This window comes from Bremia lactucae, linkage group LG6 (assembly GCF_004359215.1).
Source record: "Bremia lactucae strain SF5 linkage group LG6, whole genome shotgun sequence".
NCBI lineage: Eukaryota > Oomycota > Peronosporomycetes > Peronosporales > Peronosporaceae > Bremia > Bremia lactucae.
In genome coordinates, this window is record NC_090615.1 from 5,534,368 (window position 1) to 5,547,247 (window position 12,880).

Sequence of the window (12,880 nt, forward strand, 5' to 3'; positions counted from 1 at the left end):
AATGCCTTAGTCGGAACGCAGACAGCCACTGCGGCTGTCGCGTTAACAGGGCTAAAGGATCCATCCCACTTTAACAGTGAGGATGTTGATCCGTCGCTCATTGTCGACTACAATGAGTCGACACCGTTGCCGTCACCTCATAGTAGTGATGCGGACAACGAGCTCATGAGGAAGGATGATGGCGCATTATTGCCCATCCAAACTTCTCTCATGGCTCACAACATGGAGACAGCATCATTTACGAATGCTGTCTCGTCGTCTGCGCTGGAAAGCGCAGCGACAGGTAATGAGGGCGCTGCCCATAAAGGCGCAGCCGCTTCTCCGTTGGTTATAATTACAACGCCTTATGCTCAGACCATAATCCATAACCGTTCTGACATAGAGGATTCGGAGCCTAAAGCTCCGCCGACGACACGTAAACGTGCTCAGTCGGTGTCACAAGCCAGTCGTTTAGAACGTGGCTATGTGACGGGTGGCATTCCAAAGATGCTCCTCCATCAAAATGGCCTCGTTTAAACGGGCCAAGAGCGTCGCTCCTTGAGCGCGCTCTTGTAGACGCACATAACTATAATGGCGTCTTTAAATAATGGAGGGCTCAGAGAAAATCGCTTGGGCGTATTTCTCCGATCCCGGTCGTGTTGCGCTCAAATGAAACGCTCGACCAATACGAGGCGGGATTCCTGCGCCGCACTCATCCGCATTCCGATGCGTTAAAACAGCGGTCGCAGCGAATTGATTTCGCCCGCTTGCGTGTGAAAGAAATCATGGGCGGTACTGTAAATCTTTTTTCTCACTACGCTGCTTCAGCTAGTCCATTTGAGACTAGCGAAGTGGCCTCAGCTGGTGCTCCTTTTCATAGGCAGCCACCAAGCCAGGCACATCAATACGTAGGGTATCGATCAGGTCCCAATAGTCAAAACGCTTTGGGTAAATTTTCCATTGACGAGGATCTGAAACACTTGTCTCACAAAGCGGTGGGCAAGCAACCTTCCAACAAGGAATCGTTGATTCCCACCCGCATCCATCAGTGCAGGTGGCGCCCGATAGGAGTGGCGATCTCGCCCACCTACTCGCGGCTGCCTTGCCTTCGTCTGTTCAGTCGCATGCGTTAAACGCTGCTGATTGACGTATTGCGGATCTCGAGGGTCAAGTATCACGACTGACCTCGGACCTCGTTGATGTCCGAGCGAAGGCTCGTCAGGGTTATGAACGCCTGAAGACTCGCTTGGACCTCTTTGAAATGATAATGCTGAGGGATCCGCGTTACTCGCGTGAAGTTTCTCGCTCTACAAGTCCTGTTCGTGGTGGGAGGCATCAGTCTGATAGCTTTTTGCCTTCACCGTCCCCCTCACCCGAACGACGCTCGACCCACAGTCGGCGTCACCATCGGTCTCCTTAGACGGATGGGGTATGTGACCTCATTTGGGTCTACATACCGTTTCAGAGGACCCACGCAAAATAAGGGGTGCGTCTTCATATACGGGGGAAGGGTGAGCCTATAATTTAGGTCTCCAACCTCTTCTACCACCGTAAAGGGCCCAATGAAACGCGGCAACAACTTCGTAGTACCTCCAGGTAGTACAGAAATTGCATTTTTAGGTAGGGTAGCAGTATGTAATAGTACTTTTTCACCCACTCTAAAGCGTTCATTGTTTTTGCGACCATTTCGGTCCGCATATTCTTTTTGCTTGTCCTGTGCGCTTGCCATTGCGTCACGGACTTTACGTGTGATGGCTAATCGCTCATCCACAAATTGTTGAGCTTCGCTCACGCTTTAAGCATCAAACTCGCCTATGATACCGCTAAGTGGTCGGTCATAAGGCGTAGTTTTATTGGCCACTGCTAAACTGGCAGGGTCACTAGGGCAAGTTTTAGTCTTTGAGATGATACCCTCATGGGTCATCGTCATATTGACTAGACTATGTCCCTCTTTCGCACCGAGCATAGTGAGGGGCCCTCCCCCACTAAGACTCGGGCTGCGCACAAACGAGACTGGCGTCCGAGGATGGCGCAGTCCGTTAATATAAAAAAGTGTCTCACCCGTACTAGCGTGGACACTGTTATTTATAGCGAACTCGACAAAGGGCAATTGCTTGCTCCACTGTTTGGGAGTTGCTATAGTGCGCAAGACATCCGCCACGACCCGATTGGCACGTTCTGTTTGGCCATTGGTCTAGATATGATTTGCACGCTCTCGTCCATTGTGGATGACGAGCAACAGTCCACCAAGTTCTCTCCCGGAACTGGTGCGACTATTTCGTGGATCTTTTCTTCCTTTAATTCGGCAAAGAACAGATCCCACGACATCTCCGGGAGATTTACTATCTCCATGGCAGATTTAAAGACTTCCCGGGGCACCTCTACTGAAGATGCCTCCGCAATTTCGTCTTTGACGGCCTCGAACACCTCGTTCGAAGGCCCGTCCTCTTCATTAGAGACTGATCCAAAGGTCACTCGTTTAGACGTGCCTTTGATAGTCCTAATCTGTCGGGTACTCGTTCTTCGAGTTACTATGACCCTTCTCTGGGAAGCGGGTGCCGTTGCACTCCTGGCTAACGCAATCCTTCCAACCGCATCAGGCTCTAGGCACTGTACCGGTTTTTGCGATGCATGACTTCTTGTCAGCTCGCCGTCTACTACCACAGGCTCTCGGCTCTGTGCAGGACATTCGGACGTATGACTACTTGTCATCGTCCTATTCACTACCTCAGTCTCCACGAGCTGGGTAGGAATTGGTGACGTTTGACATCCCGTCAACGCACCCTCAACTGTGTTCGACACGACATCAGTTGCATAGGCCTCTCGCAGGAGCACATCCTTTCCGGTGTCCTGCGTAGAGTTCGCAACTGTGCGTGTACGCCAGTCTATCCATGGTTGATGTTTTGCCAACCATGGCATGCCTAGGATGAGGTCATACGGACTCTCCATTCCTAGCACTGTGAATTTCTCTTTACAAGAGAAGTCAATAAAGCTGAAGGCGAGTTCTACCTGAACTCCCTCAGACTTAACTAGCGCGCCGTTCGCTAAACGAACGGTCGCCTTTTCTCGCCTGCCATCCTGGCAAAGCGCCTCAAACATCGCCGGTCTCTTTCTTAGAGCCGCGAGTTTCACAAAATTTTGTGATGCACCCGAATCCACTAGGAGGGTCATCACCTGGTCATAGCCTCTTACATGAGCGCTATAGACCAGCAGGGTTCAGGTCTGAAATTTCGAGGCCTCAGGGACTATGCTACCCATTTGGTTCACAACTCTGAACTTAGGGGTAGCTTCAGAGTCCGCTTCAGTAGGGCATCCCACCCCTACTGCGCTCCTGCATTCCCCGACCCCTTAGTGGTCGATGCAGAACTCATGCGTCTCGCACGCTAGTTCTTGCCATCGCCCTTTGGGTAGGGAGTCCTTTTGCTGGGCATCTTTGCCCCAGCAGGGACCCTGGCATAGCAGCGAGCCATCATATGGTCGCGCTTGCCGCATTTGTAACAGACCACGTCTGCATTGCCCAACTCCATAGGAGTGGCATCTGTCCTCTCGGCCGACGGCTTATACCAAGCTGTCGCCGAGGCACTGTTGTAGGATTGCTTTTCAACTAAGGCAATCGCCGAGGCACTGTTGTAGAATTGCTCCCCAACTAAGGCAATTTTTGGTTTGCCTCTTCCATCGCAGACGGCACCTTTCTGAAAAGGGCCTGTCGCGATGGGCCATGCCGTAGTCCGCTCATCAACGTAGGCACCTTAATGTGCTTCGGAATCGGACCTACGGTTATGGACGCCGACAGCGAGCGCATCTCTTGCACATACTCTTGCAGAGATCGCTTCGCCTGTCGCGCTCCAATGAAGCGCGCCTGAAGTAACACTTCGTTGTTCGGCGGCTGGTACATATCGCGAATCTTTTCCTTAAAGATCACCCATGTAAAGAACGCCTTTCTGTCCGCCATAAGCGCCGAGTAAGCCCACTCTGAGGCCTTACCGCGCAGATGCGACATGGCGTACGACACCATCCGGCTGTCGTCCTCGATGAGCTGGGCGACACCGCATTGCTCCACGGCTAAAAGCCAGTGGACAATCGTGTGCGCCGCAAATCCATCAAACTTGGGCGGGTCCATCCAAATGGGCCTCGGCTGATGTGGCCGGGCAGTGAGCATCTCAATAGTCCTGTTGAGAGCCTCGCTCCGAGCCTGTTCATGCCTCAGCTCATCCTGAGTCTGAGTGACGGACTCCGCCGCAGCATTGCCTTGTGTCTCGGACGCAGCCCTCCGCTGTCTGAGCACGAATGCCTCAAACTGCTCCAACTGAGCTACATGTTGCTCAGGAGGACTACCTAGAAGCCTGGCCAGGGCTTGTTCACCAAGTCCCTGCGCCATAAGCCCTGTCACCTCCCGATAAGGTTCGGGGAGGTGGGGAAAATGAGCCCAATCAATATTGAGGCTCATCCTCTCGTACACACGCAGAGATGCGGGTCGTGGGAAGGATTTCAAGTGCTACCAAGTGTAGGCGGGCACGTCGTAATGCGGCCACGCTCTACTTAGACACACACCCTAGCACACCGAGGAAGCGGTTTAACCTGCTTCTCTTGCGTGCAGTGAGGTAGTTGTGGTGGGCGCGTTAGCGACCTCACCCAACACACTAAGTACTTTGATTAAGAGTCGTCACGGGAGCGGTAATCCGGCTCCTCGTGCGCACTTATCAAGTAGGAAGTAGTTTTCAGACAGATTTATGTTTAATCGTATTAAATATATATACCCATTTTTTACCAGTTAATATGTCATCTCTATAGATAACACTTAATATGTATTGGGAGCGTATCTTTCTAGATACCTCGCGTAACGGATGACGCTAGCCGTCATAACGGATTACGCTGGGCGTCATTCCTGCTAATGTGAATGCACCCATGTGCATCACATACACAAGGGTTAGTCACAAATGTGCACCACACCCGAGTGCTGGGTCTAATTACTATGGTTTAGTAATTGACCATCCCCTTAAGTACACCAAGTGTACTTGACGGGGACTGTGTAACATCAGGGCAACTTTAGCCCGTTACATCTAACACTTGTGCAAACGTGTATACTTTAACAGCTACTACGTATCAGTCGTAGCTTTCGGTGCATCACCTCTTATGATTAGTCAACCATATTTACATTTCACAAGAGCTTTAGCCTATATCCAAAAAAATTCACGCAAACTACGGGCAGCAACTAGATCTAGACATCTCTCATTAAAGTCGCTCGTAATTTTTTTGGCTCATTTGATGACACATTATGTAACAGGAGCTCTATTTTAGGGATCTACAAATACCCACCAGTGTGCATTTTTTTAATGAATTAAATACATGCAAAACGTGCAATCTTTTAAACTACACTCTGTCTTAAATCGTCACTGTAGTCATTTTCAAGCATCCGATAATTGGCAACAATAGCAGGTCGCTGGTTCAGCACTGGCTGTCGATAGACATTATCTAGAAAAAAATACTCCGGTGCGGTGGCATCATGATCACCTCGCGCCGAATCCAAACGAATACATTGTGTCAATGGCAGATATTTGGCAACATGTGGATATAGCGATAGCACTTGATAATTAAAAATGAGCACGATAATGACGAGCACAATAATAATAATTGAAGGAATGGCGGCTTTTTTCAGAGACAAAATTCCAATGAGCGTAAGCTGAGCAACAACGAGGGCAATAATGCAAAAATTATATAAACGCGGCCAGTAGGCCCCCAGTGCAAAACGCATTGGCTTGTACACGCATACGATTTGACGGCGATAGACAATTTCAGCCACGACGAAAAAGAAGCACGTAAAATAACAGACCAAAGGTGCAATTGGTGCAAACGTTAGCGTCAACAATAAAACCAGAAAACAGTCAGCAAGAATATTTGTTGGGTCCAAAGAATTTGTCTGGGAGATATCGCGCAGTCCAAACCATGACATATTATGCTCTCGTTGCGTTCGATTGGGTGCCAAGAGGGCAAATAGTATAGACAGAATCAGCGGTACGATTCGAAGCAACTCCATCGTGAGCCCCAGGCCTGTCTGCACTATCACGTACGAGATGAAAAAAGTGGATTGTTGAGGCATACTACGACCCAGCATGGCCACAAGCTTTTTTGGCTGGTCCAAAATTTCCTTTAAACTGTCTAGAATTGTCCCGACAATCACAGTCACGAAAAAAATCTGAACTAATTGAAAATACGCCAATTTGGTGAATAAGGATGCCCGAACTTCCGTTTTCGATGGGTGGCCTTCCCTTCCCGATAAAAAATTAAACACAATTGGTGCCAACGCACTCAATAAAACAAGAGCTAGCGGTGCAATCTGTTCAAATATTTCTTGAAGCATCGGATAATTGTCAATAGCATTGTTTAAGAGCGGGAGAGCACGCCGGAGTGACTCGACTGTGGCTAACGAGGCAATAAAAGCGGTTGGGATTGTCCAAAAAAGCACAATAGTTGCCGAGAGTAAATATGACAAGAGCATTCCTAAAGTTCGTGTGCGATAGCGACGTCCAATGTTTCCCCAATTAATGTCGTCTTCGTGCGGTGCCGGCACAACAACAAGGCACTTGGGATCTTCCGATTGTAGTGCCTGCTGCGCAACTTGGGCCGACGAGAGCGATGTGAATGAAACAAATGCAGCGCGCCTCATCATTCGAATTGGGCGTTTTTGTCGGACTTGTTCACGCTCATCTTGACTCATTTTTTGCTCATGTCGGCTCGCATTCTCTTCGTCAAAAGCAAAGTCGTCGTCACCTACAAAAGTGTAATGCAATAAATCTGCCCACCCACGTCGATCGATAAGCAAAGCTTCTTTTAAACCTGTGTTTTCTTTTGCAAAAGGATATGCTTCCGAGACTGACATTCGTAGCTCTTCCCCGTCGTCAAAAGTACTTAATTCTCGTTCTTTTTCCTCCACGAGCGCTGCTAGTCGCGCCTGAGCATCTTCTATACTTTGAATCTCCCGAACGACCTCTTCATTTAATATTCTAAGCTCCTCCTGACATCGATTAATAATATCACCCTCATCATATCGGCGTCCACGTAAACATATCAACATCCGGGCCCACGATCGTCTCTGTTGATACTGCGGTCTCGTACGAGAGTGTTCAGATTTTGCTAACGCGTGCTCAAGGCGATTTCGAGCCTTTTCACGTCGATCTACCAACGTCTCTAACGTGGCACATTCTAACGCTACGTAAACGTTTCGAATTGACGATGGAAAAATCTTGGACATATATTTTTCAAGTGTTTGGTGCGTTCGGAGATGGAGGGGTAAGTCATTTATCAAAACTGAATACTGCGGTGCCTCCATTCGACCTAGCACTTCATGACGATAACATACGTATAATTTGTATTCGATAATTAAAAGTCTCATTGCATATGTCGACATCACAATTGCGACGACTGTGGGAGCCCACAATCGTACACTGCGCTCAGGCAAATTACTCATAGAGATTCGGGTCAAAGGGTCAATAGATGCTTGCATATTCAATTGATGCTCTGCTGTCGCGTACAATGGAAATAGCACCACGGAACATCCCACACCAACGAGTGCTAGCTTCTGTCCAAGTTTAAGAAATCGAAGAAAGGTAAGCGTATCGAGGCCATACCTCTGGAAAATGTCATCGTCCGATACTCGGTAGTTTGCGTAAATCCAGCAAAAGAGTCCATTGCAACAAGATTTTGAGGTGGTCATATCCAAAAGATCTTCTTCTTGAGGACAACTCTCATATGCGTGATGAAAGCGTCGGCGGATACATTCAAACAGGAAGACACCTGTTGCCAATATCGGAAAATAGATAGACGCGCTTGTCCTAATCGTTCCACTTGGATTAGCGTTCGCCATTGCTGCATCTTGCTGCGTCGTGCTCATGGCTGTTCCCAGATTGTGGCGAAAAGGTTGAAAGTCCTCAAATAAATTTGAACATTTTAAGCTTTAAAGAATTATTCAAAGGTTTTATGTTTTCTTCATTGATGCTCACGTTCTCGTGCGTCCACAAGTTCATTGATACTTGCTTCTATCTCTACCTTTCCATTATCAGCTGTAGCAACACGTCTCACTGCAACGAACCTGGTTGAACCTCACTTCAAAACATACTCGACGTATCCAGAGAATCTTGGCGAAAATTTCGGTGTTTAAGAAGAAAGGCAGTTCAGAAACTTCAAGTTCACACAGCGTGAGTTGAAGTCAGTATTTCAGTGCCATTTGCGCTATTCTACACAGGCAATCCTTTATGTCACCGCGCTTATTAATACTAATTCCATCCTTGTTATTTCTTTGAATTCATTGATTATTATTCAATTCCGAAAGAGCACTTGTTATCCGCTCGCTTTTGTTAAATTACGATCGAGCACGAGAATTTCTCTAAGCAGCCTCCACGTTTAAGTGCTAATTGTGATGACTTGGGATATACAATGTTCTTCATCTGCAACTACAGTGCCTTAATTACCGTCAAAAACGATGTTTTCTAATTGAAATCTCAATTGATAGCGGCAGTTCGGATGGAAAGATTTACCGGCTCGTTCTCGAGCTACAGAAGTGGTCTAGTTTAGTTATACATCCGGTACGCGTCATGTTCTAGTTCAGCGCTCAGTAATTTATTTTGACTTTAATACTCATGTTAAAGATCATAAGAGTATTAGTAAATGGCGAGAAATGTCATTATATTGAACCATACGATCGTCCCTAGTCACGCACAAGCGATAATGTATGTAAATGCATCTAATTAAGTGAATTGGCCGCTGTTATTCAAGCAAGGGCGCCGTTATTCTACTAACTATTTAATTTATGTTTTTAACGCGTCAAAATTCACGGGAGTTCTCAATCGTCATCGGTAGAACGTCTCATCGTATCACGTGTCGACCTCGACGGCGAAGGGCTTGAAAACATATATATATATATACCCAGTTCACTGAGTGAAATATGTCAAGGCCCCAAGTGGCGTGGCTGCATGTGTTGCAGATCGATTCGTCAAGATGTTTAAAAATGACGTAATTAGAAACCTCTTATGAAACTTAAGCCCATTGTTCCAATTATTGCTTCGCTTGCGGGATTTGCATTAAGTAAGGGAATATTCGAGTTCACAACTCAGTCTCGGATCTTCCCCACGCTCCGTGGTTCTCCTTTCCTTGCGAGCACAATGGCCAGCGCAAGTCCCAAGACGACAAAAGGATCTGCGCCACAGACGCCAAAGCGTTCACCGCCGCGCTCGTCGCCATCGCCTTCACCTTCGTGTGGCCTTGACGTTGTCAATGCCGACGAGTTGACGGCGCTTATCACGGCTGTCAAATTTGCTCACCCTGATTTTGGTGTCAAGCGTGTGCACGACCAAGTGCTTTCGCATGGTGGCAAATTTGCCTCCGTGCCCATGAAGCGTGTGAGGCGCTACATGCACAAATTGGGCATGAATTCGCCCATGGGGGACGACGACAAGACGCCCGTGAAGCTCATGACCATTGGTGGTGACTCGATCTCCAAGCGAGAGGAAGGACCCGAGAGCTCGGGAACTACCGACGATATGGTGTGGCTACCCGTGAAACTCGACGAGCCAGCATCCAAGTTGCAGGATTTTCCATACCAAGCTGTTATTCGCATGACTACTAGCGAAGAGGGCGATGCCGAAGGCTCGTTGGGAGAAATCTACAAGATTCAAGTGGCGGTGGATGTTAATGGAGCACTGAGTACTATTCACCCCATGCTCGTGTATAACAAAGCACGCTCGCGAAAGACTTTTTTGCATCCGGACTCGCCCGCGTACTTGCCCGTACAGCGATTGGTCGCTGAACAAGGACAGAAGGGAGCAGTGGGGGGTTCGAAGGCTTATTTCTGGGGCCGCTACTTCAAAATTGAAGACATGCTTTACATTAATACTGTAAAGGTCGCACCTGCACAGCAGTGGTAGAGAAGTAGAGCATGCAGTCGCGACAGCTGTGGTTTAGCACTATAATGGGAAGTAGAAGGACGGTCGATTTGCAAGAGTGGTGGTCCAACGCGAGCAGAGTGTTGGTCGGACGAAAGGGTGCAATTAGCTTTAAAGAATTTTGCATGTGCAGTTTTGCAGTTTTGCATTTTTACATCCATTGGCGTCCATTTTTTGCGGGAGCTTCCCTCGATTTAGTGTTATGGAGGTGTCGTCTTTTTTCTTAAACAGAATAAGTAGCTCGAAAAAAAGTCTCATGAATATAATAAAGCTGCGAGGAGGTAAATCAGTCCATGCTGGGCTCTAAACGTGTCTCTCTTGATGCTAGCATGCCAGTCTGTTGGTAGAATAGTACACTTCAACGTCATCTTTATCTTGTGTTAAAGAGCCCCTCGCCATCATCGTCACTGTCGCTCTCGCTACTGCTACTCAAAGCTGCACCGAAAAGGGAATTGTACGGAGCAGGAGGAATCATAGCTGGCCGTGGTGCTTGGACAACTCCAGGTGAAGGAGCATCAAGCGCTGATGCGATCGATGGGTTCCCAAAGAGGCTACTGCTAGAAGCCAATGGGGACTCGTGGACCTCGGATGGATTCAAAATTGGCGGCGAAGCAGCCACAGTTGAAGTCGAAAGAGCAGCTTGGGCATTAAATAGCGACTGGCTGTCATCGTCGTTATCAGCATTGCTCCAGTCGCTATCACTTGACTCGTCATCATTTGCCGCACCGAAAAGATCGACACCCGGTGAAGGCTTTGCATTCGTAAACTTTGACGCCGAAGTCGATACGGAAGCTCGTAAGGAAGGTGATGTTGATGCAGGTGTTGAATCGACCAGTACAGGTGACGGCGTGTAATGCACAGGCTTTGGTTCTTGCAATGTTGCCGCATCAAGGCGTGACGAAACGTTTTCTGGCGTCCTAGACGGAGCTTGTGTATCATCTAAGATCAAGGTTTCATGAGCCATACCTTGCTTCGGTAAGGTCTTCGAAGACTCGTCGAATGTTCGAGACGATAGCGGATTGAAAGAGGGCTTTGTGTCCAATGTCGATGGGCCAAGAAGCGTCGAAGTAGAAGCTTCCGAAGTGTCGTCAAGAGTGAGTTCATCCATTGAGAAATTTGCCAAAAGAGCACTTGGAAATCCTGTCGGAGCAAACGACGTCAAATCATTTGAATCCTCGTATTTTGGCGCATATGGATCAATATCGTCTTGAATCTGGTATGGCTTCATTGGCGTCGAGACGTTTGGCAAAGGCATCGCGGGAGCAACTGGTAAAGAGGTCGCTGTCGGTGTATCATGGATTGTAGCAGCCGGCACCGGGACAGGTAGTTGACTGGGTGTCGATATTGCAGAACTATCAAAGGCATCGGACTCGACGACAATAGCGGGTGCAGCAATTTTTGCTACATCGTTTTCAAGAGGTTGTAGCGGCTCGACAGTACTTTTTATTGGCACTCCCATTGTTGTCTACCAAATATTACAATTCAGAGGTTAGCCAAAAAAATTCCGATCGTAACCATCGTGTATAACCCATGGTGTGTAACCCACCGGAAGTCGAAAAGCTCCTGGAGGTGGCCGCAGAAGACCGCGACGCTTGGGTCCTGCAACACGATGTAGTGTCGTCTATTGATAGGACCATTTAATTAGCACAACAGCTTCATAAGAGGCAGCTGGAATCCTATTTTACGCACATGACTGTCATCAAATGTCGTTTCGGACGTAGGGTCTTCTCCAGGAGTAGCCATGCTCGGCAATCGAAAGCCTCCCTTTGCTAAACCAGGCATTGGAATTGCTGAGCCGGTCATTCCAGGCATGGAAACACCCATTGCATGGCGTGTGTTGCCGTAATGCTCTTCTCCAGTGCTCATAATCGACTCGCGTTGATTACCTCGGTTTCCCCCCCCGGGAGGTTTTCCTGGACGTTGAAATGGATTGACATTGATCCCTAAACTACCCTGTAATTGCTGAATCTTACTGGAAGCTTTTCGTACGCCCGCGGCCTCCTGTGCAGCCGCGACCGCTGACGTGTCGATCGGTTCCGAGGCGACAGATTCTTTACTCATGTGGCTACTACTGCCGACACTGGTGGTGCTGGAATCAAGGTCATTTGTTGAATGTGTAGACATTGCTGAAGTGCGTACTTGCGATAGAGGGGACGTCTGGCCTACCGCGTCATCTACTGCATTCTGCTGCTTAAGACGTGCGATTCGCTCCGCAATGGAGCTGCTAGCACCTGTGAATGTATCCATCTCCGACGTGGACAATGCGCTATTATCCACTGCCAGGGAAGAAGCTTTGCTGTCTCCGCCGGCTTTAGACCGACGTCGAGCCAGAATCGTCGCCAGTTCGTTCGACGCCATACTCGTCGCGTCGTTTAGCCTTGAAAATAAAACACGTTTTGAGCTAAGTTATTGCTAAGTGCAAATCTTCCATAAATAACCTTTTCCTTCCCTTTTTTTAAATGACATTTTAGTGATTTAAGAAAAGTGCTAATTTTTTTAAAAAGGAAGTCAGTCCTGCCGCTCTGCGAGTGCGGATCTGGAACTGAAACTTTGGGTTTTCGTCAACACAATGGTAAACTATAGTGGATGAGCAAAATCACAATGAAAGGACAAAGGCTCTTCAGCCGTCAATTCTATTTAATCTACCGTCTTGCTCTGGCTATCAATGTAACGGGCTTAAGTTGCCCTAATGTTACACAGTCCCCGTTAAGTACACTTGGTGTACTTAAAAGGATGGTCAATTACTAAATAATAGTAATTAGACCCAGCACTCGGGTGTGGTGCACATTTGCGACCAACCCTTGTGTAAGTGTTGCGCATGGGTGCATTCACATTAGGAGGGATGATGCCCAGCGTCATCCGTGATGACGGCTAGCGTCATCCGTTAGGCGAGGTATCTAGAAAGATATGCTCGCAATACATATTAAATGTTATCTGTAGAGATAACATTTTAATTGGTAAAAATA

The 12,880-nt window shown here is 47.9% G+C and overlaps 3 protein-coding genes across 3 annotated transcripts; 1 reads left to right on the forward strand and 2 right to left on the reverse strand.

The window, feature by feature from the left end:
- Positions 1 to 5,344: 5,344 nt before the first annotated feature.
- On the reverse strand, positions 5,345 to 7,867 carry CCR75_005172 (uncharacterized protein; the record flags this gene model as incomplete). The annotated part of the gene is made up of 1 exon (XM_067963254.1): positions 5,345 to 7,867. The coding sequence occupies one exon, from the start codon at positions 7,865 to 7,867 to the stop codon at positions 5,345 to 5,347; it is 2,523 nt and encodes an 840-aa protein (XP_067818195.1).
- A 1,135-nt stretch (positions 7,868 to 9,002) lies between these two features.
- CCR75_005173 (uncharacterized protein) lies at positions 9,003 to 9,896 on the forward strand (the record flags this gene model as incomplete). The annotated part of the gene is made up of 1 exon (XM_067963255.1): positions 9,003 to 9,896. The coding sequence occupies one exon, from the start codon at positions 9,003 to 9,005 to the stop codon at positions 9,894 to 9,896; it is 894 nt and encodes a 297-aa protein (XP_067818196.1).
- On the reverse strand, positions 9,017 to 12,272 carry CCR75_005174 (uncharacterized protein; the record flags this gene model as incomplete). The annotated part of the gene is made up of 3 exons (XM_067963256.1): positions 9,017 to 11,379; positions 11,461 to 11,535; positions 11,604 to 12,272. 3 exons carry the CDS (start codon positions 12,270 to 12,272, stop codon positions 10,285 to 10,287), a joined length of 1,839 nt encoding a protein of 612 aa, XP_067818192.1. The 3' UTR covers positions 9,017 to 10,284.
- Positions 12,273 to 12,880: the final 608 nt, after the last annotated feature.